This window comes from Erythrolamprus reginae, chromosome 2 (assembly GCF_031021105.1).
Source record: "Erythrolamprus reginae isolate rEryReg1 chromosome 2, rEryReg1.hap1, whole genome shotgun sequence".
In the NCBI taxonomy this organism is placed as follows: Eukaryota; Metazoa; Chordata; class Lepidosauria; order Squamata; family Dipsadidae; genus Erythrolamprus; species Erythrolamprus reginae.
In genome coordinates, this window is record NC_091951.1 from 110,610,190 (window position 1) to 110,632,437 (window position 22,248).

Below are 22,248 nucleotides of genomic sequence, written 5' to 3' on the forward strand. Positions count from 1 at the left end.
ACGATGGAACAAATTTATATCTGAATCTTGTATTGTTAGTTAAAATCAGTCTAACTTTTTTCTTTCTTTTCTTTTTTCTTTTTTTCTTTTCTTTTCTTTTCTTTTCTTTCTAGTCCATGAGTTTAATAGAGATTGGCAATCCTTCTCAAAGTTTAGAGAATGTGTGTCGTTGGGCCTATCTACAACAGAAACCTGATACTGGACATGCAGAATATCATGACCATGCAATTTTTCTCACAAGGCAGGACTTTGGACCTTCTGGAATGCAAGGTGAGTAACCTCCTACCCACAGAAGGGCCGCACTTACCTTTCCCTACCAAAATGTTCCCGGTTACTATTTTCCAACTTTATAAAATAATTTATGACTTCCTTTTCATGGGCATGTGCATGGGCAGTGGTAGTCATGCACGCTCCCCATAAGATTTTGCTTCCGCACATTCGTGAAAGCAAAGCAATCAGTGAAAATTGCTGAAATCTCATGTGAAGATGTTTGCACATGTGAGATTTCAGTGATTTTCACTAATTTCTTTGCTTCCGCACATGCGCAGAAGCCAGGAAAGGCTGAAAATTGCCAAAATCTCACACGTATGAGCCTCCTCGCATGAGATTTTGGCAATTTTTGCCAATTTCTTTGCTTCTGCACATGCACGGAAGCAAAACCTTGTGTGGGGGTGCACAGGGGCACAGGGCGCATTGCAGGGACATGCAGATGTGCACACATCACCATTTCTGCCACTGGAATGGTGATCGCAGATGTACCAGGGGCAGCCCAATACTGCTCCTACTTGCCTACCTGGAATGGGAGTTGTTATGCTAAGTCCTCCCCACCAGTGATAGTCTTTTTTTTCCCTATTGATTCTGTGGCCGTGGCTTGGTGAACATGTCATGGCACAAAGGGGTGGCACCATGCTCTGAGTGACATCTAGTTGGCCACACCCACTAAGGTACAAGGTCACACCCACAGAACCCAGTAGGAAAAAATCTTTTTGAATTAATACTATATTTTTTTTTATTATTATTATTAGTATTTATTAGATTTGTATGCCGCCCCTCTCCATAGACTCGGGGCGGCTCACAACACAATAAAACAGTTCATGACAAATCTAATAATTTACTATTTAAAATATTTTAAAAACCCCATTATTAAGCAGACATACATACAAACATACCATACATAAATTATATAGGCCCAGGGGAGATATCTCAGTTCCTCCATGCCTGACAACAAAGGTGGGTTTTGAGGAGTTTACGAAAGGCAAGGAGGGTAGGGGCAGTTCTAATCTCTGGGGGGAGCTGGTTCCAGAGAGTCGGGGACGCCACAGAGAAGGCTCTTCCCCTGGGGCCCGCCAACCAACATTGTTTAGTTGACGGGACCCGGAGAAGGCCCACTATGTGGGACCTAATCGGTCGCTGGCATTCGTGCAGCAGAAGGTGGTCTTGGAGATTTTCCTTAACATCACTCATTCCCTGAAGATCCAGAGCTTCCACCCACTTGCCACCCGTTCTCCCTCTGGGCAAGTTCCTCTGGAACAATGGCAGAAAACAATGGGGTGCACATGCATGGCCAGCACATAGAACAGGGGGGTGCTAGTGTGTTCAGGAAGAGGAAGGTAATTTTCTCTGCAAGAAGCTTGCAGCTGCTGCAACTTTTTTTCAGTGTGGCTGGAAAAAAACACAGTGGCTGCAGGCATCTCACAACAAAGGGGCAAGATGCAGGCTAGTGGGGAGCCCAGCAGCAATGGCTCAGCCCTGGTTTGCCTTGCCTTGCAGCCAGCCATGGGAGGAAGGTAAAGTCACAGCTGTGGGATGAAGAAAAAGGTGGTCGGGGGGAGAAAGCAGGGGGATTAAGGAATGGGGCCTCTGAAGGAGGGGAAATGAGGTTATACCTTACACTGAAGGGAGGATCCGGGGCTATGCTGGACCGGAGAAATGGCACATTCCCAACTCTGTCAAATAGACAGCAAGTGAGTGATGGCTCCAGGGCAAGGCCAGAGTCGAAGAATGATGTTTTCCCTGGCTCAACCGAGGGGGGTGATGGCTCCAGGGCATCAAGGAATGGCACATCCCTGGGTCTCTGGCCCCCAACCCAAGGTGAAGGGCAAGTGGTGAAGGGCAAGTGGTGAAGGCAACACACAAAGGGTGGGGTGGGTGAACACTAAGCAGACAGAAGTGGAGAACGCTGAGTGAATGAGGCAGGGCGAGTGAATGGAGAGCAGGCACATGGGGCAAGGGGCAACAAGGGGACTGGGCAGATGGGGGCAGGGCCATCCCGAGATTTGTTTGTTTGTTTGTTTATATGCTGCTCATTCCAAAATGGACTCAGAGTGGAGGTTGTTACCAGTTCGAAGAACTAGGTCAAATTTCCCTTACCGGTTCTCCCGAACCAGTGTGAACCGACTAAATACTACCTCTTCTCCCCACCATTCAGTCAAACAGCCATGCAATGACACTCTCTAAGACATATTATGGTCTGTCCTTCTCCATACCAGCAGCTAAAACCTTTGAAGGCTAAAATACTATTGGCTGTCATCAACATAATCTTATCTTTTAAATGGCCTCTCTTTCCTAGATCGCATGTTTAGGGAGAAGATAGTTTAAACAGATCAGGAATGGTTTGCCTGCATCAGCCACACGGGCACCCTCTCAATTTTTTGCAGTGAGCAAGCTGAGTGAGAAATTCCCGGCGTTGACTTCTGCATCTAAATGATGCCAATCTGGAGATGGGGGTATCTTATATGAATATGCTATGAAAGCCTACTAACTAATCTATCAGCTCAGATAGTATTTGAAGGCAGCATAATATGTGTTCTTCCCACTGAAGGAATATCCAGCCCCTATTTGTTTCTCTGTAATTGGCCTGTGTCAAGTTGTTTCAGATTTATTTTTCAGTGTTCAGGGATTTCTGAACATTTTACTTCTTAAGAAAGCCAAAGTAATCTTGCAATTTAACACTCTTGCCAAATGCAGTGCAACAACTTTGGGACACAGATCTTAAATGTTTTAGTTGGAAAGCATAGTAATTTCTTGAAATATATTTCTGAACTGAAGAACATATTTCATTTACAAGAGGGTTTTTTTTTATAGCAGTGCTATGATGCCCACATATTTCTCAAGGAATATAAAAACAAAAAGGAAACAAAACACCATGACTGAAAACTACAATTCAATCCTTTCTTCTCCTGCTAAATTCATGGTCGGCTCAGTTGGTTAAAAGTTAGCAGGGAATTCATTCATAATGAAGTGCTGGGCAACCTGCTGTTTCAATTTCAGTTATCTTTTAAAAATACTTTAATTTATATGAAAGGTTTTAAGAGCAATAATAAGAACAACAACAACTGCAAAACGAATTGGACAAAAAGAGTGAAAAAGAAATAAAGAAATAATAGAAAAAACTAAAAGTGCACTAAGAAAAGAACAGAGGAGAAAAAATAGAGAAAAAGCAAGATATAAAGAAAGTTATAAAAGCATAAAAAAGAGGCTTCTGATTCTTCACAGCAGCTATAAATACAATTATATTTAAATCCCATTCTCTAAAGTTATAACACTCTTCTTTATATAATCTAATTACAAGTTCATTTCTTTTCCTTTTTAAGCAAAATCTATTAGGCTTTCCATTTACAACAAATGTAGATATTGTCTTTTCTCTGTTGTTGTTGTTGTTGTTTCAGTTACCTAAGTTGTGCTCAAAATTGAGTGCATTTCCCTGAATGCATGTTACACTCAGCTAGTGCTGTAAGGTTCTCAGATTTAATTTCACTGACAGGTTTTTTGTTTTCTTGGGAGTGATTGTGTAACTTAGTTGCATAAGGATGATTAGATCACTCGATTCTCATAGAGAGCATCTATCTACAAGTTCTATTATATTCCCGAGAATAAGGAATTAACTGCATTCTGCTTTGTTACATAACGTCGTGGTTGTTTGAGCAATGCAAAGTTTATACTCTGGTCATTGAACAATGCTGGACTTGGAAACAAATTAACAATCTTCATCATTTTCTTCTTCTTAACACTCCCATAATGCCTTGAGAGGTGAAGTCTAGGCAACTGAATGGAGCTAGCAGAGTGTTTTACTGGCTAGATGCCAGGCGGGAGTTGCTACTTACCACCGCTACTGGTGCACTGCACATGCAACTTCAAGTCACTGGTGTGCACATGCATGCATCCCAGTGAGATTTTGCTTCTGCACATGTACAAGAAAAAAAATCTTGTGCATGCGCAGAAGCAAAAAAACCACTGAAATCTCTCTCACACATGCATCCCCTAAAGCAGTGATGGCGAACCTATGGCACGTGTGCCACAGGTGGCATACTGAGCCATATCTACTGGCACTAGAGCCGTTGCCCTAGCTCAACTCCAGCACACATTCAGTAACTGGTTTTTGGTTTACACTGAGGCTCTAGAAGGGCATTTTCAGCTTCTGGAGGGTCTTTAGTGGGATGAGGGAGGACATTTTAACCCTTCCTAGGTTTTAGAAAAGCCTCTGCTGGGTGAAAAATGGCCTACTGGGCCCACCAGAAGTTGGGAAACAAGCCATTTTCGCCCTCCTCAAGCATTGAATTATGGGTGTGGGCACTCATACATGTATGATAGCAAGTACAAACATGGTTTCGGCACCCAAGGGAAAACGGTTCGCCACCACTGCCCTAAAGAGATTTTGCTTCCAGACACAGAAGCAAAATCTCACTTGGACATACATGCACACATGCCGGCAACCCAAAGCTGTGCGCACATCTCCCATTTCAATTTAATTTGTATGCCGCCCCTCTCTGGAGACTCGGAACGGCTATTTTAATACTGGTGCGCAGTGTGGCCCATACTGCTGGATGCCTTTCTGAGGGAGGCCGATATATCTGCCACTACCTAGGATCGAACTCACAGCCTCCTGTTTGTGTAATGAGAGCTCCACCTCTAGATGATCGCACCACTCACAAGCAAAGATCAGAAAAGATTGGGATTATAGAAACAAGTAATTTAGTACTGATGCACATCTTTAATTATTATAATTATTATTCAGTGAATAAGATTTATTTGGAAGAATGTGAATTAGTTGGAAAGACAACAGATGAGAAAGGTTTTCTTGCCACAGAGATATCCTTCAATCCATAGATGTAGTTCAATCTTATTCATGCTCAGATAAGGAGGAACTAAAGAGATCAAAGACCAGAATATTCCAAAATCAAAGAAGTCTTCCCTGTGGTGGCTGAAATGTCAGTGACTAAATTCTGGGTTTTGTCCATATCTTGGTCCCACCTTAGCATTTTCCATATTAGGATAATGTAGTTTAGGATGGTGAAGATATTCTATATCACTGGTGCAAATTATTATTGTTTATTCTGAATAGGATCCTGATTCAATTCAGCAGTGAACCTCTCCAAAAGAGTTTTAATTTGGGAAAACCTGATGGACGTTCCTAATTTCTGATTAGGTTCCATTTTAGAATAGAATAACAGAATTGGAAGGGACCTTGGAATCATTGAGTCTCTATAACTGTCTGGTTTGGTGCTGCAACCCAACAGGACCGACACAGACTTCAGAGGATAATCAGAATTGCAGAAAAAACAATTGCTGCCAATCTGCCTTCCATTGAGGACCTGTATACTGCACGAGTCAAAAAGAGGGCGGGTAAAATATTTACTGACCCCTCGCATCCTGGACACAAATTGTTTCAACTCCTACCCTCAAAACGTCGCTACAGAGTACTGCACACCAAGACAACTAGACACAAGAACAGTTTTTTCCCGAACGCCATCACTCTACTAAACAAATAATTCCCTCAAAACTGTCAGACTTTCTACTAAATCTGCACTTCTATTCTACTAGTTTTTCTCATCATTCCTATCACCCATTTCCTCCCATGTTGACTGTATGACTGTAACTTGTTGCGTATATCCTAAGATTTTTATTAATATTGCTTCTTCATTGCTTATTTGACCCCTATGACAATCATTAAGTGTTGTATCACATGATTCTTGACAAATGTATATTTTATTTTATGTATGTTGAGAGCATATGCACCAAGACAAATTCCTTGTGTGTCCAATCACACTTGGCCAATAAAAATTCTATTCTATTCTATTCTATTCTATTCCAACCTCTTGCTTAGGAAGGAAACCCTACACCATTTCAGACAAATGGTTATCCAACATCTTAAAAACGTCCAGTGTTGGAGAATTCATAATTTCTGGAAGCAAACTGTACCATGGATTAATTGTTCTTAACTGTCAGGAAATTTCTCCTTAGTTCTAAGTTGTTTCTCTCCTTGATTAGTTTCTACCCATTGCTTCTTGTTCTACCCTCAGGTGCTTTGGAGAATAGCCTGATTCCCTCTTCTTTGTGGCAACCCCTGAGATATTGGAACATGTCTATCATATCTCCCCTAGTCCTTCTTTTCATTAAACATTAAGCCTTCAAAACCTGGCTCTGTCAGGCCTGGAATTATTGACTGAAGGGAAGCCTAGATTCCTAGACATCTTCTTAGCAATGTGACTAAGAGCATGTATGTTGGATGGGCTTATTAATGATTATACTGTTTTATACTGTTTGTATACTGTATACTGTTTTATATTGTTTTTTACTCTTTGTAAGATGCCCAGATTCCTTCAGGAGTTGGGCAACATATAAAAATTACTACTAATATATAAATAAATAAACCCAGGCACACCTAGTTCCAGCAACCGTTCTTCATATGTTTTAGCTTCCAGTCCCATAACCATCTTTATTGCTGTTCTCTGTACTCTTTCTAAAGTCTTAAAAAGTTTTATATAGGCTCATTTTTATCCATTGCATCTTATTTCCTATTACATTTCAACCATACACTTTTCTTCCTAAAATATTTGGGGTTTTATTATGTGTGGTAAAATTCTTTTATATAAACTCTCTCCAAAACATATGTTTGGTAAAGATTTTTCATAAAAAGCTCATCTTATTTACCTGTTGGCATTTTTTAAAAAGCATATCTTTCTGCATTTTCTCTCCATTTCAGAGCACAGCATCCATTCATTGTAATGAATTGCATTTCCCCTTTTGCTTTTCTTTTTATTTAGGTAAGACTTCTGTTGCAAGATCACTTGGAGACTGGTGCTCTTAAATAGTTACTTGAGCTTAATTTTCTTCTTTCTTCATCATAGTCTTAATATTCTCTTTGACAGGCTATGCTCCAGTTACTGGCATGTGTCATCCAGTTCGAAGCTGTACACTTAATCACGAAGATGGCTTCTCCTCAGCATTTGTTGTAGCCCATGAAACTGGACACGTGTAAGTAGCACTTGCATATAGCTAACATGATCCCTGTATGTTATATATTTGGTGCAGCAGTGGGTTGCTCCTGGATTAGCCTGGTTCTAAGAACTGGTAGCGCCGGTGGTGGGAGACTCTGCCCATCTGTCCAAGATGCTTCTGTGCATACACATAAGTGTCGCACATGAGCACAAACTGGTAGCAAAGGTTTTTAGAGCCCACTACTGGTTTGTTGGGATATTATTTCAGCCATTTTAGTAGAGAGAGTTAGAGCTTACAAGCAAATGGATGCAGATGCAGATCAGTTTATTTCATTTATACAGGGAATATTCTGGATAGCCTAGTGAAAAGAAGAGCCAGGGGGGACATGATAGCAGTATACAGATACTTGAGGGGTTGCCACAGAGAGGAGGGGGTCACACTATTTTCGAGGGCACCAGAGGGCCAGACGAGGAACAACAGTTGAAAGCTGACCAAGGAGAGGTTCAACCTGGAGATAAGGAAAAACTTCCTGACGGTCAAAGCGATCAACCAGTGGAACGGCCTGCCAGCGGAGGTTGTGAATCCTGGACTTTTTCAAGAGGAGATTGGGCTGCTATCTGGCTGGGGAGGTGTAGGGTTTCCTGCTTGAGCAGGGGGTTGGACTTGATGACCTATAAGGTCTCTTTCAACTTAAATAAACAAATAAACATGAATTGGAATGGAATTTAAATATTATCAAGGCCCAACTCCTGCTCAGTGCAGGAATTCGCTAAATCATCTACAGCAGAAGATTTTCAGCCAGGAATGGTCTCTCCATGTGAAGGCACCCAAGCTGATTATTATTGTTATTGTTATTTTATTTGTTTGTTTGTTTTGTCCAATACACAGTAATACACAATGAGGGTTGTAGAGAATATAATCAGGTAGAATGTATTAAAGGGAGAATAGAGCAGAAAATAAAGGAGTGAAATATAACTATTAGAGAATAGCAGAAAATGATATAGGGATAGAAGAGAAGATATATGAGATATGGGAGAGACTATAGGACAGGGGACAGTAGGCACTCTGGTGCATTTATGCACGCCCCTTATTGTCATTGTCATTGTTATTGTTATCTTTTATTATCTTGTATTCATTAAACATGAAACTACACAGTGTCTTAGGTATTAACCAAATATCATCTGAAAATATATGATGTTCCAAATAGCAGGGATTTTAGCAGTTCCACTGGGCTTCTTGCAGAAAGTTGCAATTTCTTGTTTTTTTAAAATACTTGGACATGTTACCAAGTGCCCCAATGACAATAGGTATCACTGGTACATGTTTCACCCATAGCTGTGTAGTTTCAGTGGCCAGGTAGTTCTTAATTTTTTTATTCAACTCTGGCATCTTCTCGTACAGCAATATCAATAAACTATACTCTTCGGATCTCAACAACCGTGATATCTGGCAGTTTATTATTATTATTATTATTATTATTATTATTATTATTATCATCATCATCATCATCACATCATCATCATCATCATCGAAAAGAAGGGATCTATATCAGTGTTTTCAAACTTGACAACTTATGATGTGTGGACTTTAATTCCCAGAGTTTCCCAGACAACTTTTAAAAGTTTCAAATCTGAAAAACATTGATCTAAATAGAAATGGAAGCTTCCACAAACTGACCCTTTCTGCAGAAATTGTCTTCTGGTAATCATTCATGTATGAAAGAAAGGAGAGTCACTGATTCAACCTATTTTTCCCCTTGTTTAAAAATAAGGAGAATAAACTGCCTATTAGGATACTAGTAAAGATGCCAAACTTCCTCTACTCTGGTGCTGTCCTCATGTAAAAGGTAGATTGCAATGGTCAGAAAGTTGTCTTTAGAACAGGCCTGTACTTACATGCATAAGATTAACCCCAATTTGTGGCAGAGGGCCAAGATTTTTAAAGCTTTATAATTATTCTTTACGCAAAAGGAGGGTTTATTTATTTATTTATTTATTTTGTCCAATACACAATGAGGGTTTTAGTGGGTATATATATACATACACACATAGTAAAATACATGATGAAGGTTATAGAGGAGATACTCATAGTAAAATATATCTAAGAAAGAATAGAAAAGAAGATATAGTAATAGAACATATCAATGAAAGAATAGAAGAAGAGATATAGGAATAGAAGAAAGGTATAGGAGATATAGGAGAGCAATAGGACAGGGGATGGAAGGCACTCTAATGCACTTGTACTCGCCCCTTACTAGCACTAAGCAGTAAGGGCCCACTCTGTTAGATCAGATGAATCATATACAGGTAGTTCTCAACTTACAACAATTCATTTAGTGACTATTCAAAGTTACAACAGCACTGGAAAAAATGTGACTGTTATTACTGTTTTTCATAGTTACAGCCTTTGCAGCATCCCAGATGCTTTGCAGCTGGTTCATACTGATGATATCTGCTGTGCCCCAGTGTCAGGTGACTCCCTTTTGTGATCTTTTGCCAAGCAAAGTCAATGGGGAATCCAGATTCACTTAACAATCAGGTTATTAATTTATCAACTGCAGGGATTTACTTAATAACTGTGGGAAGAAAAATCATAAAATGGGGCAAAACTCACTTAACAAATGTCTCACTAAACAACAAAAAATTGGACTCAGTTTTGGTTGTAGGTTTATGTTTAGAAATGTTTATTTTTAGAAATGTTTATTTTTACGTGATAGGACCACCCTTTGCTTGCAGCGCCGTAAAAATAACAATGTTTATTTTTACGTGAAGACTTCCCTTTGAAGGAGCTGGGGAATCCCTCCCACAAAGAGATTCTGGGGGCGGAGCCTTGACATTACCGGCAGGTTGCTAAGGACACCAAGGCGATCTCTTCCTGGATTCCATGGAATCCAGGAAGTGATCACCTTGGCGTCCTTAGCAACCTGCTGGTATAAGTGACGTCAAAGCTCCGCCCCCAGAAACTCTTGGTGGGATTCCCCGTTCGGGTTTGAGTTCGGGTTCGGTTTGGGTTCGTCCGAATTTTGCATAAAGTTCGTCTGAACTTGCCGAACCTGAACACCGTTGGGTTCGCCCATCACTAGTTCTCAGGCAAGATTTTATTGTACTTTAGGAGTTGCTTTTTTGTTTCCTTTTAGTGTCTCAAGAGGATAAAAATTCCCAGAAATGTATTTCTCCCAACACATTCTATTTAGTGGATTGTCAATGCTGTTTTTTATATTATGTACTGATTACTTCCTGTCCTTTTAAAATTCCTGATTTATTAGGATTCTTAAGATTGTATCTGTGCATGATTTGTCTTTTTTCTCCTCTAGCATTTGTAATTATTTATGGCTGAAACATGAAGTAAACAGAACAAGGTCAAAAGGGAAATGTCATTTCTTGCATTACCACAGATATCAGCAATGTTAGAGTGCAAAAATTTATCCTAAAGAGTCTCCATTAGAATTCACATTAAACTCAGTGCATGCGCCTCAACACGGAATAAAATAGGCAATGTTGGCGTGTTATTAGATAAAGTTCTCTGCCACTTGGTCAAATGAGGCAGTGCCCCACACACATGAATGAAAATCAGCTGAAGCATTCACACTCCAATTATGGGATGCATAATAAGGGCATTGACCTTATTGAACAGCTGGCCATCCAGTAGAGCATTTTTAAGGCTACCCAGAAAGTAAGAGAAAAGGCTACCATTTTGATATTGTATAGAGGCAGTAGAATAGCTTGAGTGATAGTATCAGTAAAGATAAATGGGGCACTAGAAGGCATCCTCATAAAGATATAAGGGGCTGCCACGAAGAAGAGGTGGTTCAATATATTTTCCAAAGCAGGACAAGAATCCCGCCCGGCCGCTCTGTTTAGGGTGACCCGCTCCCTTCTCAACCAGGGGGGAGTTGGGGAGCCCTTACAGAGTAGTGCCGAGGATTTTAACACGTTTTTCGCTGATAAAGTCGCTCGGATCCGGGCCGATCTCGACTCCAATTGTGTAACAGAGTCGACTGACAACGAGTCAGTCGAGGTGACTGGGGCACGTACTTGTCCACCTGTCTGGGAAGAGTTTGATCTGGTGACACCTGATGAAGTGGACAAGGCCATTGGAGCTGTGAGTTCCGCCACCTGTTTACTGGATCCGTGTCCCTCCTGGTTGGTTTCGGCCAGCAGGGAGGTGACACGGAGCTGGGCCCAGGAGATTACCAACGCTTCCTTGGGGAGGGGAGTTTTTCCATCACTCTATAAAGAAGCGCTTGTGCGCCCCCTCCTCAAGAAGCCCTCTCTGGACCCAGCCGTACTTAACAACTATCGTCCAGTCTCCAACCTTCCCTTTATGGGGAAGGTTGTCGAGAAGGTGGTGGCACTCCAGCTCCAGCGGTCCTTGGAAGAAGCCGATTATCTAGGTCCCCAGCAGTCGGGTTTCAGGGCCGGTTACAGCACGGAAACCGCTTTGGTCGCGTTGATGGATGATCTCTGGCGGGCCCGGGACAGGGGTTTATCCTCTGTCCTGGTGCTCCTTGACCTCTCAGCGGCTTTCAATACCATCGACCATGGTATCCTTCTGCACCGGCTGGAGGGGTTGGGAGTGGGAGGCACTGTCCTTCAGTGGTTCTCCTCCTACCTCTCTGGCCGGTCGCAGTCGGTGTTAGTGGGGGGTCAGAGGTCGACTCCTAGGTTTCTCCCTTGTGGGGTGCCTCAGGGGTCGGTCCTCTCCCCCCTGCTATTCAACATCTACATGAAACCGCTGGGCGAGATCATCCAAGGACATGGGGTGAGGTATCATCAATATGCGGATGATACCCAGCTTTACATCTCCACCCCATGCCCAGTCAACGAAGCGGTGGAAGTGATGTGCCGGTGCCTGGAGGCTGTTGGGGCCTGGATGGGTGTCAACAGACTCAAGCTCAACCCGGATAAGACGGAGTGGCTGTGGGTTCTGCCTCCCAAGGACAATCCCATCTGTCCGTCCATCACCCTGGGGGGGGAATTATTGACCCCCTCAGAGAGGGTCCGCAACTTGGGCGTCCTCCTCGATCCACAGCTCACATTAGAACAACATCTTTCAGCTGTGGCGAGGGGGGCGTTTGCCCAGGTTCGCCTGGTGCACCAGTTGCGGCCCTATCTGGACCGGGACTCATTGCTCACAGTCACTCATGCCCTCATCACCTCGAGATTCGACTACTGTAATGCTCTCTACATGGGGCTACCTTTGAAAAGTGTTCGGAAACTTCAGATCGTGCAAAATGCAGCTGCGAGAGCAGTCATGGGCCTACCTAGGTATGCCCATGTTTCACCATCACTCCGCAGTCTGCATTGGCTGCCGATCAATTTCCGGTCACAATTCAAAGTGTTGGTTATGACCTTTAAAGCCCTTCATGGCATCGGACCAGAATATCTCCGAGACCGCCTCCTGCCGCACGAATCCCAGCGACCGATTAGGTCCCACAGAGTGGGCCTTCTCCGGGTCCCGTCAACTAAACAATGTCGGTTGGCGGGCCCCAGGGGAAGAGCCTTCTCTGTGGCGGCCCCGGCCCTCTGGAACCAACTCCCCCCGGAGATTAGAACAGCCCCTACCCTTCCTGCCTTCCGTAAACTCCTTAAAACCCACCTTTGTCGGCAGGCATGGGGGAACTGAAACATCTCCCCCGGGCATGTTTAATTTATGCATGGTATGTCTGTGTGTGTGACTGTTAGCATATGGGGTTTTTTAAATATTTAAATATTTTAAATTTGTCTGATTGCTTATGATTTGTTTTTTACATGTTGTGAGCCGCCCCGAGTCTTCGGAGAGGGGCGGCATACAAATCTAAGTAATAAATAATAAATAAATAAAAGAAGCAATGTATGGAAACTAATTGCTCTGAGTCCATTTTGGAGTGAGTGGCATATAAATAAAATAAATAAAATAAATAAATAATCAAGGAGACAAGCAACCAACAACTCAGGAGACATTTCCTGACAGTTAGAACAATTAATCAGTGGAGCAGCTTGCCTCCAGAAGTTGTGAATGTTCCAACATTCACAAGTTTTTAAGAAGAGACTGAAAAACCATTTCTCTGAAATGATATAAGGTTTTCTGCATGAGCAGGGGGTTGGACTAGAAGACCTCCAAGGTCCCATCCAACTCTGTTATTATGTTATTCTGACATCTTCAACCACCTCCTGCTTCAAGAGCCAGGACATCATAATACCATTTGAAGTTAATATTCAAGGTGTAGACCTGGATGGCAGACCAGTAGGAACTCCCATCTTTGACCTGGATGAAAGTAAATTAAGCCACTTTTCAACAGTGTCCTAATGCACAGATGTCTCAGCAGAAGCCATGACGGCTACAGTGGTTAGGGGGTGAGTGTGTGGTCCATGTTTGGCAAAATCAGACTGAACAAATGAACAAATGCATTGCAAGAAGGAATAAACAGCTGCTTTTAATAATTCTTTTAAAGCACTCCCCTTTGTTCTGACTTGTCCTCTTCTTAACAACTATCATCCAGTCTCCAACCTTCCCTTTATGGGGAAGGTTGTCGAGAAGGTGGTGGCACTCCAGCTCCAGCGGTCCTTGGAAGAAGCCGATTATCTAGGTCCCCAGCAATCGGGTTTCAGGCCCGGCTACAGCACGGAAACTGCTTTGGTCGCGTTGATGGATGATCTCTGGCGGGCCCGGGACAGGGGCTTGTCCTCTGTCCTGGTGCTTCTTGACCTCTCAGCGGCTTTCGATACCATCGACCATGGCATCCTTCTGCGCCGACTGGGGGGGTTGGGAGTGGGAGGCACTGTTCTTCAGTGGTTCTCCTCCTACCTCTCCGGTCGGTCGCAGTCGGTGTTAGTGGGGGGTCAGAGGTCGACCTCTAGGTTTCTCCCTTGTGGGGTACCTCAGGGGTCGGTCCTCTCCCCCCTGCTATTTAATATCTACATGAAACCGCTGGGTGAGATCATCCAAGGGCATGGGGTGAGGTATCATCAATATGCGGATGATACCCAGTTGTACATCTCCACCCCATGTCCAGTCAGCGAAGCAGTGGAAGTGATGTGCCGGTGCCTGGAGGCTGTTGGGGCCTGGATGGGTGTCAACAAACTCAAACTCAATCCAGACAAGACGGAGTGGCTGTGGGTGTTGCCTCCCAAGGACAATTCCATCTCTCCATCCATTACCCTGGGGGGGGAACTACTGACCCCCTCAGAGAGGGTGCGCAACTTGGGCGTCCTCCTCGACCCACAGCTGACATTGGAACATCATCTTTCGGCTGTGGCGAGGAGGGCGTTTGCCCAGGTTCGCCTGGTGCACCAGTTGCGGCCCTATTTGGACAGGGAGTCATTGCTCACAGTCACTCATGCCCTTATCACCTCGAGGTTCGATTTCTGCAACGCTCTCTACATGGGGCTACCTTTGAAAAGTGTTCGGAAACTTCAGATCGTGCAGAACGCAGCCGCGAGAGCTATCGTGGGACTTCCTAGATTCGCCCACGTTTCTACAACACTCCGTGGCTTGCATTGGCTGCCGATCAGTTTCCGGTCACAATTCAAAGTGTTGGTCATGACCTTTAAAACCCTACATGGCATTGGACCAGAATACCTCCGGAACCGCCTACTACCGCATGAATCCCAGCGGCCGATAAGGTCCCACAGAGTTGGCCTTCTCCGGGTCCCGTCGACTAAACAATGTCGTCTGGCGGGCCCCAGGGGAAGAGCCTTCTCTGTGGCGGCCCCGGCCCTCTGGAATCAACTCCCCCCGGAGATTAGAACTGCTCCCACCCTCCTCGTCTTCCGTAAACTACTTACGACCCATCTATACCGCCAGGCATGGGGGATTTGAGACACCTTTCCCCCAAGCTTATTATAATTTATGTTTGGTATGTATGTGCTGTTTGGTTTTTAATTGATAGGGTTTTTTAGTTTTTTCTTAATATTAGATTTGTGCCTGTACAATATTGTTTTATCGCTTGAGGTGAGCCGCCCCGAGTCTTCGGAGAGGGGCGGCATACAAATCTAATAAATTATTATTATTATTATTATTATTATTCTAGATTAGGCATGGAACATGATGGCCAAGGGAACCGATGTGGGGATGAAGTGAGGATGGGAAGTATAATGGCACCATTGGTCCAGGCTGCATTCCATCGCTTCCATTGGTCTCGCTGCAGCCAACAGGAACTGAACCGATACCTGCAGTGAGTACAAGGAGGGAGGAGGATCAATTCTCAACAGTCGTATGGCACCATTTCACTAGCTAGGAAGCACGGTGTTGAATCAGAAAATTTTCCTGCTAGAAAAAGTTAAGGAAATTAAATGAAATTTGTTATCCTGCAGTAATTTACTTGCTCTGAACCAAGCAAGATTCATTTCTAAATACCCGTTCATTGGATTGCTTTGTAAGGATGTACCAAGGCTATTTTGTAAGCTTGGGGAAATTTTTTATTGTTTCAGAATGGGATTCTTCTCAGTTCTTATTTTTTTAAATAATGTTTTAAATCCTATTTGTTTTTTATTAGTTAAAACATATAGGAATAATTATATGTTTGTAAAATCTTTCTAGTCCTTTTAAATTTACATTTATTAAATAGCAAAACTCTGTTTGGGTTTTATGTTTTTAAGAAAGAAATGGGTCATAGATGAATAAACGTTGCCTCTGTGACAGCATGGTGCCCTCTTTCAAAGATAAAATAGGGATATGCCCTGAATACTGTTAGTGGTAACCGGGATTCTTATAATTATCATCTTTGTTTTTGTGATTTTAAAGAAGAGGTATCACTTTTGAGTTTACTTATACAAGATTCAGGTAATTGTTAGATTACCACATTGGTCCTTGTTACTAAAGCTTAAGTAAGACGTGTTAGCATAATTTTGGAAGTGAAAATACAATTACAATTTTTTGTTGCATCAAATACGCTCCATTTGCCAAGCTTTTGTCCTTATGCTTATTTTTTTTCACTCTTATATTTCCGTTAGCAACATGTAAAAAAAAGAAAAGAAAAGAAATGAGAATCACACCAATAAAACTGAAAAAAGGTTATAGACATAATGAAATTATTATAGCAATCATTTTTATTTAATTTAAACTGCTTCCATTAAATGCCAGTCATTTTCACCAAACAGATGAATCTAATAACAGCCAATAAATCACTTATTATGCATATGAAAATAGTTTCATCTCTATTTATAGCAACTTCTTTTTTAATTATACTTCTCCTCTCCAGATGATTTTCCCAAGGTGTTTATTATATAGAGATAATTTCCTTGCAACTGAGGGTTATATTAAATGTTCTCTTGTTTCATATGCTAATTTACTAAAGTGAATGCTGGGTTTTGATATAACTAAGTATGAAGTGATATCTGAACTCATTTCTTAAAAAGCACATCCTTGATTATGATTGGAAAAACCATGGACCAAAACTCACAATGCTTAAAACCTCCCACAATCCATTTGTGTGACTGTGACTTTGTCCATTGTAGTTCTTACGATTGCTTGCGTGATGATCCCTTTGACCATGATTGGCCTTCCCTTCCTCAACTGCCAGGACTCCACTACTCCATGAATGAGCAGTGCCGCTTTGATTTTGGTTTGGGCTACATGATGTGCACAGCTGTGAGTATTTAATCAAACTCTGCTGGGTCTTATCCAGGGCCTTTGAAAGCATCCCCAGATAACTTTAAAAGGGGAGCATCAGAAGATGGACAAAATGGCTGATGGGTACACAGCAAAGCTTACTGGCAATCTATCAGGTTTCTCGGAAAGTTGGGTAAACATCCTGTTTTCAAAATCTGGAATGCTAACAATTATGATGCTATAATTTTATTAGAGAGTTTTGGAAATAGAAGGTTCTATGGAAAGAAGAGGCTTTTATTACAATTAACTCCCAGAGTTCTGAGAAGTGGTTGCACAAGGGTTTCTCTTCTGCCTTATGTAGGAGGGAATTAGATGCATGTACTCAATGACCTATTATGGCTATTTAGTGAATGCAGTTGTCAATCCATATATGTACTATCCAGCTTTTCCAAAACCAGAAGACTTGATTTATCTATGCCCAGACTTCTTTCCCTTAAATCCTAAGAATTTTTTAAAAAAATACAATAATTGTATGATTAAAGAGTCCCCTCCCCACTTTAAAACAATCTGGAACCTGCAGTGCAAAAAGTGTCAAATTTAAAATGTTTTTGTAAAAGTTAGAAACTGAATAAAAATAGTAAACTAAAATTACTACTAAAAAGAAAGGCCCTTCTGATTCTGAAAGGTTATTAACTGCAAACAATGACTTCCAAGGAAAAACTGCCTAATACAAAGCTGGCCACCAAAGTCTTTTGCTAGAATGACTTAAACTTAGCACTATAATATTTTCTCCTGGCTCAGGGGCTTTCTGAGGCTCTCTGTGGTATGCAAATAATTGAAACAGGGCTTCTTGTCCCCAACCCAATTCTGGCCAATCAGGGAGACAACCTCTCCCAATTCTGGCATTGAATTAATTCCATTTTCCAGATGAAGAGCACTCTCCACAAAACATATGGTATGTGTATACACACAGAGAGAGGGGGGAAGGGAGGGAGGGAAAGAGAGTATATAATGTCTTCTGTTGAGGGAAAGTGACTAGCCATGGATTTTCCATGGTCTGAGCAAAAGATCCAGTTGTCATAAGTAATCTTCCATTTTATCTTCTTCTTTTTGGGGTCTAGATCAGTGATGGCGAACCTTTTTTTCCTTGGGTGCTGAAAGAGCATGTGTGTGCACTATTGTGCATGCGCAAGTGCCCACTCCTATAATTCAATGCCTGGGGAGAGCGAAAACAGCTTATCCCCCCGGAGGCCCTCTGGAGGCCAGAAACAGCTTGTATCCCATCTTCTGGTGGCCCAGTAGGTTCATATTTCACTCTCCCCAGGCTCTAAAGGCTTCCTAAAATGCCCTCCCCCATCCCCCCGGAGGCTCTCTGGAAGCCAAAAATGCCCTCCCAGAGCCTCTGTACTAGCCAAAAATCAGCTGATCAGCACACACATGCACATTGGAGCTGAGCTAGGGCAACAGGTCACCTGCCAGCAGATATGGCTCCGTGTGCCACCTCTGGCACCTGTGCCATAAGTTCACCATCACTGGTCTAGATATTTATAATGCTACCATAACAGTAATGTCCAGCTTAAGCCTGTAGTTATCAGTAAAAAATTCTGTTATCTTTAAAGCCATCAGTGTTTTCTCATCCTGATAAGGATGATAAGTACCAGTAGATAGATAAGTAGATAATGGTAGATAAGAAACATTTTCTAGACAGTTCAACCCTCTCAAAGTAGATAATGCATTTACATATCTCATAAAGCAAACTGATAGTAGAAACAAACTACAAAATTCACATGGAGTCCAACTAAAGAAGGGTTAGTTGGGAGAATCCAACTCAAATAACAGCAAAAATGGGAGTTGCTACTGTATCAGGATACTTGTAGATGTACATTCCTTCCAGCATCCATTTTTTTCTCTGTTCAGTCCTCCTAACTATCCTCTATATCCAAGGGTAGTCTCTTAGTAATTATTCCAATTGCCAACAGCAATTTAATTGCATTGAAAAAACCATTAGTAATGTAAGTTCTTTTCCCCCTAGTTCCGTACCTTTGATCCTTGCAAGCAGCTGTGGTGCAGTCATCCTGATAACCCTTACTTCTGCAAAACAAAGAAAGGACCTCCGTTGGACGGAACTATGTGTGCTCCTGGAAAGGTAAGAATCTTTGCTTCAAAATCTTATATAGAAGACTAGAATAGAATTCTTTATTGGCCAAGTGTGATTGGACACACAAGGAATTTGTTTTGGTGCATATGCTCTCAATGTACATAAAAGAAAAGATACATTCATCAAGAATTGTAATGTAGAACACTTAATGATAGTCCAGGTACAAATAAGTAATCAAATCATATTAGGAACCAGTCAAAATAAATAGTAAGGATGCAAGTAACAACGTTACAGTCATACAATCATTTGTGGGAAAAGATGGGATGGTAATGGGAACAATGAAAATATTAATAGTAGTGCAGACTTAGTAAATATTTTGACAGTGTTGAGATAATTATTTGTTTAGCAGAGTGATGGCATTCTGGGGAAAAAGAAGACAGAGAGAAAGTTTAATATAGTAGTACCTCTAGATACGAGCTGCTCCACATGCGAGTATTCCACGTTACGAGCTGAGACGTGAGCAAAATTTCTGTTCAACACCCGAGCTCAAATTCGGGATACGAGCTGAGCGTCCACTAGGTGGCGCAAGAATTCCATCTTTTCCAGTTATCTCGGCGCGAAAAGCCAAATCTAAATGCATTAGTTCGAGATACGAATTGATCGACATATGAGGTCGGCTCTGGCACGAATTAAACTCGTATGTCGAGGTACCACTGTATTATCTTCAGGTTTAATGGGAAGCTGTCTCCATCAGAAAGAGTTAAGAAATCAGGGAATAAAAGGACAGAAGAGTTTGAAAATATTTGCCATAACTAAAGACCATAACTAAAAATTTGGCGTGCAGGAAATTAGGAGTTTAACTATTTAAAATGAATGTTATGAACTCCCCAAAAATTGGAAGAACTTTTTTTTTAAGTGTTCGACCTTGGTTTACCAATTCTGTATGTAGCAGCCAAAAATCTGCCTTTTGGTATGTCTAAAGCCACATTCACCACTTTACAGATGCATAAAATATTATCTGCTATGTTTGCATATGCATAAAATATCAAAAATCTCATTCAGCTCTATCAGCCATTTTGCTTTTATGAATAGCCTTTCCTCATCATTAGTGCATTAAACCAAAGGAATTAAAGGAATGGTACTTGAACATTTCCCCAGTTTGCAACTCAGGTTGCATACTCCAGGTTGTATACGGGCATTGAAGAATTTGTTGCTAGACCTATTAGCCTTGCCAGGTAGACCAGACAGGAAAAGGGACCAGATATACTAATTCTGCTTTATTGTAAAATTACATTAACACGATTTTGAAACGCTGAAAGTTCAATTTTCTTGCTGTCTCCTTTATAGCCCCCAAAACTAGGGTAGACTGGATTCCTTCTTGAGCCTTTTGCCTCACCACTGTCCAGCTGGGGACTATGCTGTCTCTTATTTGACCATTTGTTAGACAGCAACTCTTCAACCACTTTCCCAAGTTTTTTTCCTCACCATGCCATTATACTCCTGACTCAATGGGTAGCTCTTATCTGATTTTGCTTTCATCCAAATTCCTATCAGTTGAATTGCCTGCAAGCAAAGCAAGGATGAAATTCAGAAATCTGAAGGTCTTCAGCTCTGAGGCAAATTGGGGTTCCACAGCAGAAATGGAAATGGAGGTCCCATTGTGCTGGTTCTAAAATAATCTTTATATTAAATAATTTAATAAGAGTATTCCAAGTACTTCTGGAATTCTATAGCAGAGCTTTATTCTTATTTTTTTCCACAACGCACCCATTAGCAGTCATGCAGTTTAGTAAAAGTCTCATGGTTTATTAAGATCCTCAAGAAATAAATAGAAGTAATGAGGGTAATAAAAGCAAAAATAGCAATGCAGCATTTCCTTTGGAGGGGAAATGTATTTATTGCTATTGTAGAGCATAAAATTGTTGTTTCAGATAACAACATTATGGTCATTTTCAAAAATGTGCTGAAGATGAAACTATGAACATGCCAAAGAGAAAAATGTACAGGAGCAAATTTAAATTATCACTATACTATTATCAATCTCGTCTTGGAGGGCTTTTTAACTTTTCACATATGTGATTTCTTACATGACTGAGTGTTTGAATTTTTAATGTTATTAGCTGGTGAATAAATGGAGGGATGGGAAGGAGAAGGGGGGAAACAAGAGAAGGAAGGATTCTTCAAGACGGAAAGTATCTGTTGCAAGCGTCTGTTTCATTTGGTATAAAGCACTTGTAAGTTGTAAATATGTGTTGATGGATAAGCTTCATTTGCTCCCTAGGTCAGTCAGAATGGGCTGAAGGGAAAGATCAAACTACCTTTTGGAAAATAACTCAGCTTATATTCAAGTCAACTTCATTTTCACTTGAGAGGAGGGGTGTCAAACTGGTGACACCCTGGCCAGATGCATTACATGTACGGCTCCATTAAGGCAAAAAAGTCACACTATGTCAATATATGTCACGTGGCATGATTGAGTTTTATGCCCATGTTCTGGAGGTAAACCAAGCCCCTGTATTCATCTGACTCCCCAGCTAATTCTTCCCACCTTTATTTATCATTCTTTTCCTTGTGTTTTTTTTACCGGACTGGCATTCTGGTTATGTTCTGCTGGTGTGTTTCAACCGCCCGTAATTACAGGGTAATTAGTCCAGGAATACACATACCACACGATAAAAGGAAAAGCCAAACGTTTTTATAAACAGAAAAACAGAAACAGCTCCCTTTTTAAATGTCAAAGGGATTTTCTGGTACACACAAGGCACAGGTTAAATGCAATCCAATTGCTCACCCAATAACTGGGAAATTGAGTCCAATTCTAAAGTCCAGAGAGTCCCCACACAATCTTGAACAGCACAAAAATCACAATCTAGACGAAACAATGAATCAGATAAACCGCCATGAGGCTAAAACACCAAGCTGCACTTTTATCTGTAGCACTAATTACAGCAGCCCCACCCAACCACAGGTGGCCTCATTTTCACTTGTAGTAATCCTTCAGTTGTTGTCTCCTATGCATCACTCTACGCATGCGTGGATGTGTCATTAATTCTTGCTCAGAATCCAGGGATGATACAGATGATTGATCTCCTCCTGGGCTGTCTGCCAAACTCCCCTCTTCCCTGTCACTCACGCTTCCTTGGTCAGAGGAGGCTTCATCGGAAGATTCCATCAGGAGCAAAACAGGCCTGCAGCATGTGGATGTTTCCCCCACATCCACCTGCACATTCCTTGGGGCAAGAGCTGGGCCAGAGCTAACCACAACAGGTTATAGGAACAGCAAGCCACTAAGAGTGGGAGAATCTGTCCTTTTTCTTATCTTAATTGATTTCATAGACATTTCATAGACATATAAATTCACTGAGTAGATCAAGCAGTGCTTTATCCAAATGGAATCTACC

General features: G+C 41.7%; 1 protein-coding gene across 2 annotated transcripts in view; it reads left to right on the forward strand.

The window, feature by feature from the left end:
* ADAMTS2 (ADAM metallopeptidase with thrombospondin type 1 motif 2) overlaps positions 1–22,248 on the forward strand; it is a 314,797-nt gene that overhangs the window by 229,823 nt on the left and 62,726 nt on the right. For both annotated transcript variants that reach the window (XM_070739160.1, XM_070739161.1), the window contains exons 6-10: positions 114–270; positions 7,149–7,254; positions 15,230–15,373; positions 16,656–16,788; positions 18,782–18,895. In XM_070739160.1, the coding sequence (XP_070595261.1) occupies positions 114–270; positions 7,149–7,254; positions 15,230–15,373; positions 16,656–16,788; positions 18,782–18,895 (654 nt within the window). The remainder of the gene's footprint in view (positions 1–113; positions 271–7,148; positions 7,255–15,229; positions 15,374–16,655; positions 16,789–18,781; positions 18,896–22,248) is intronic.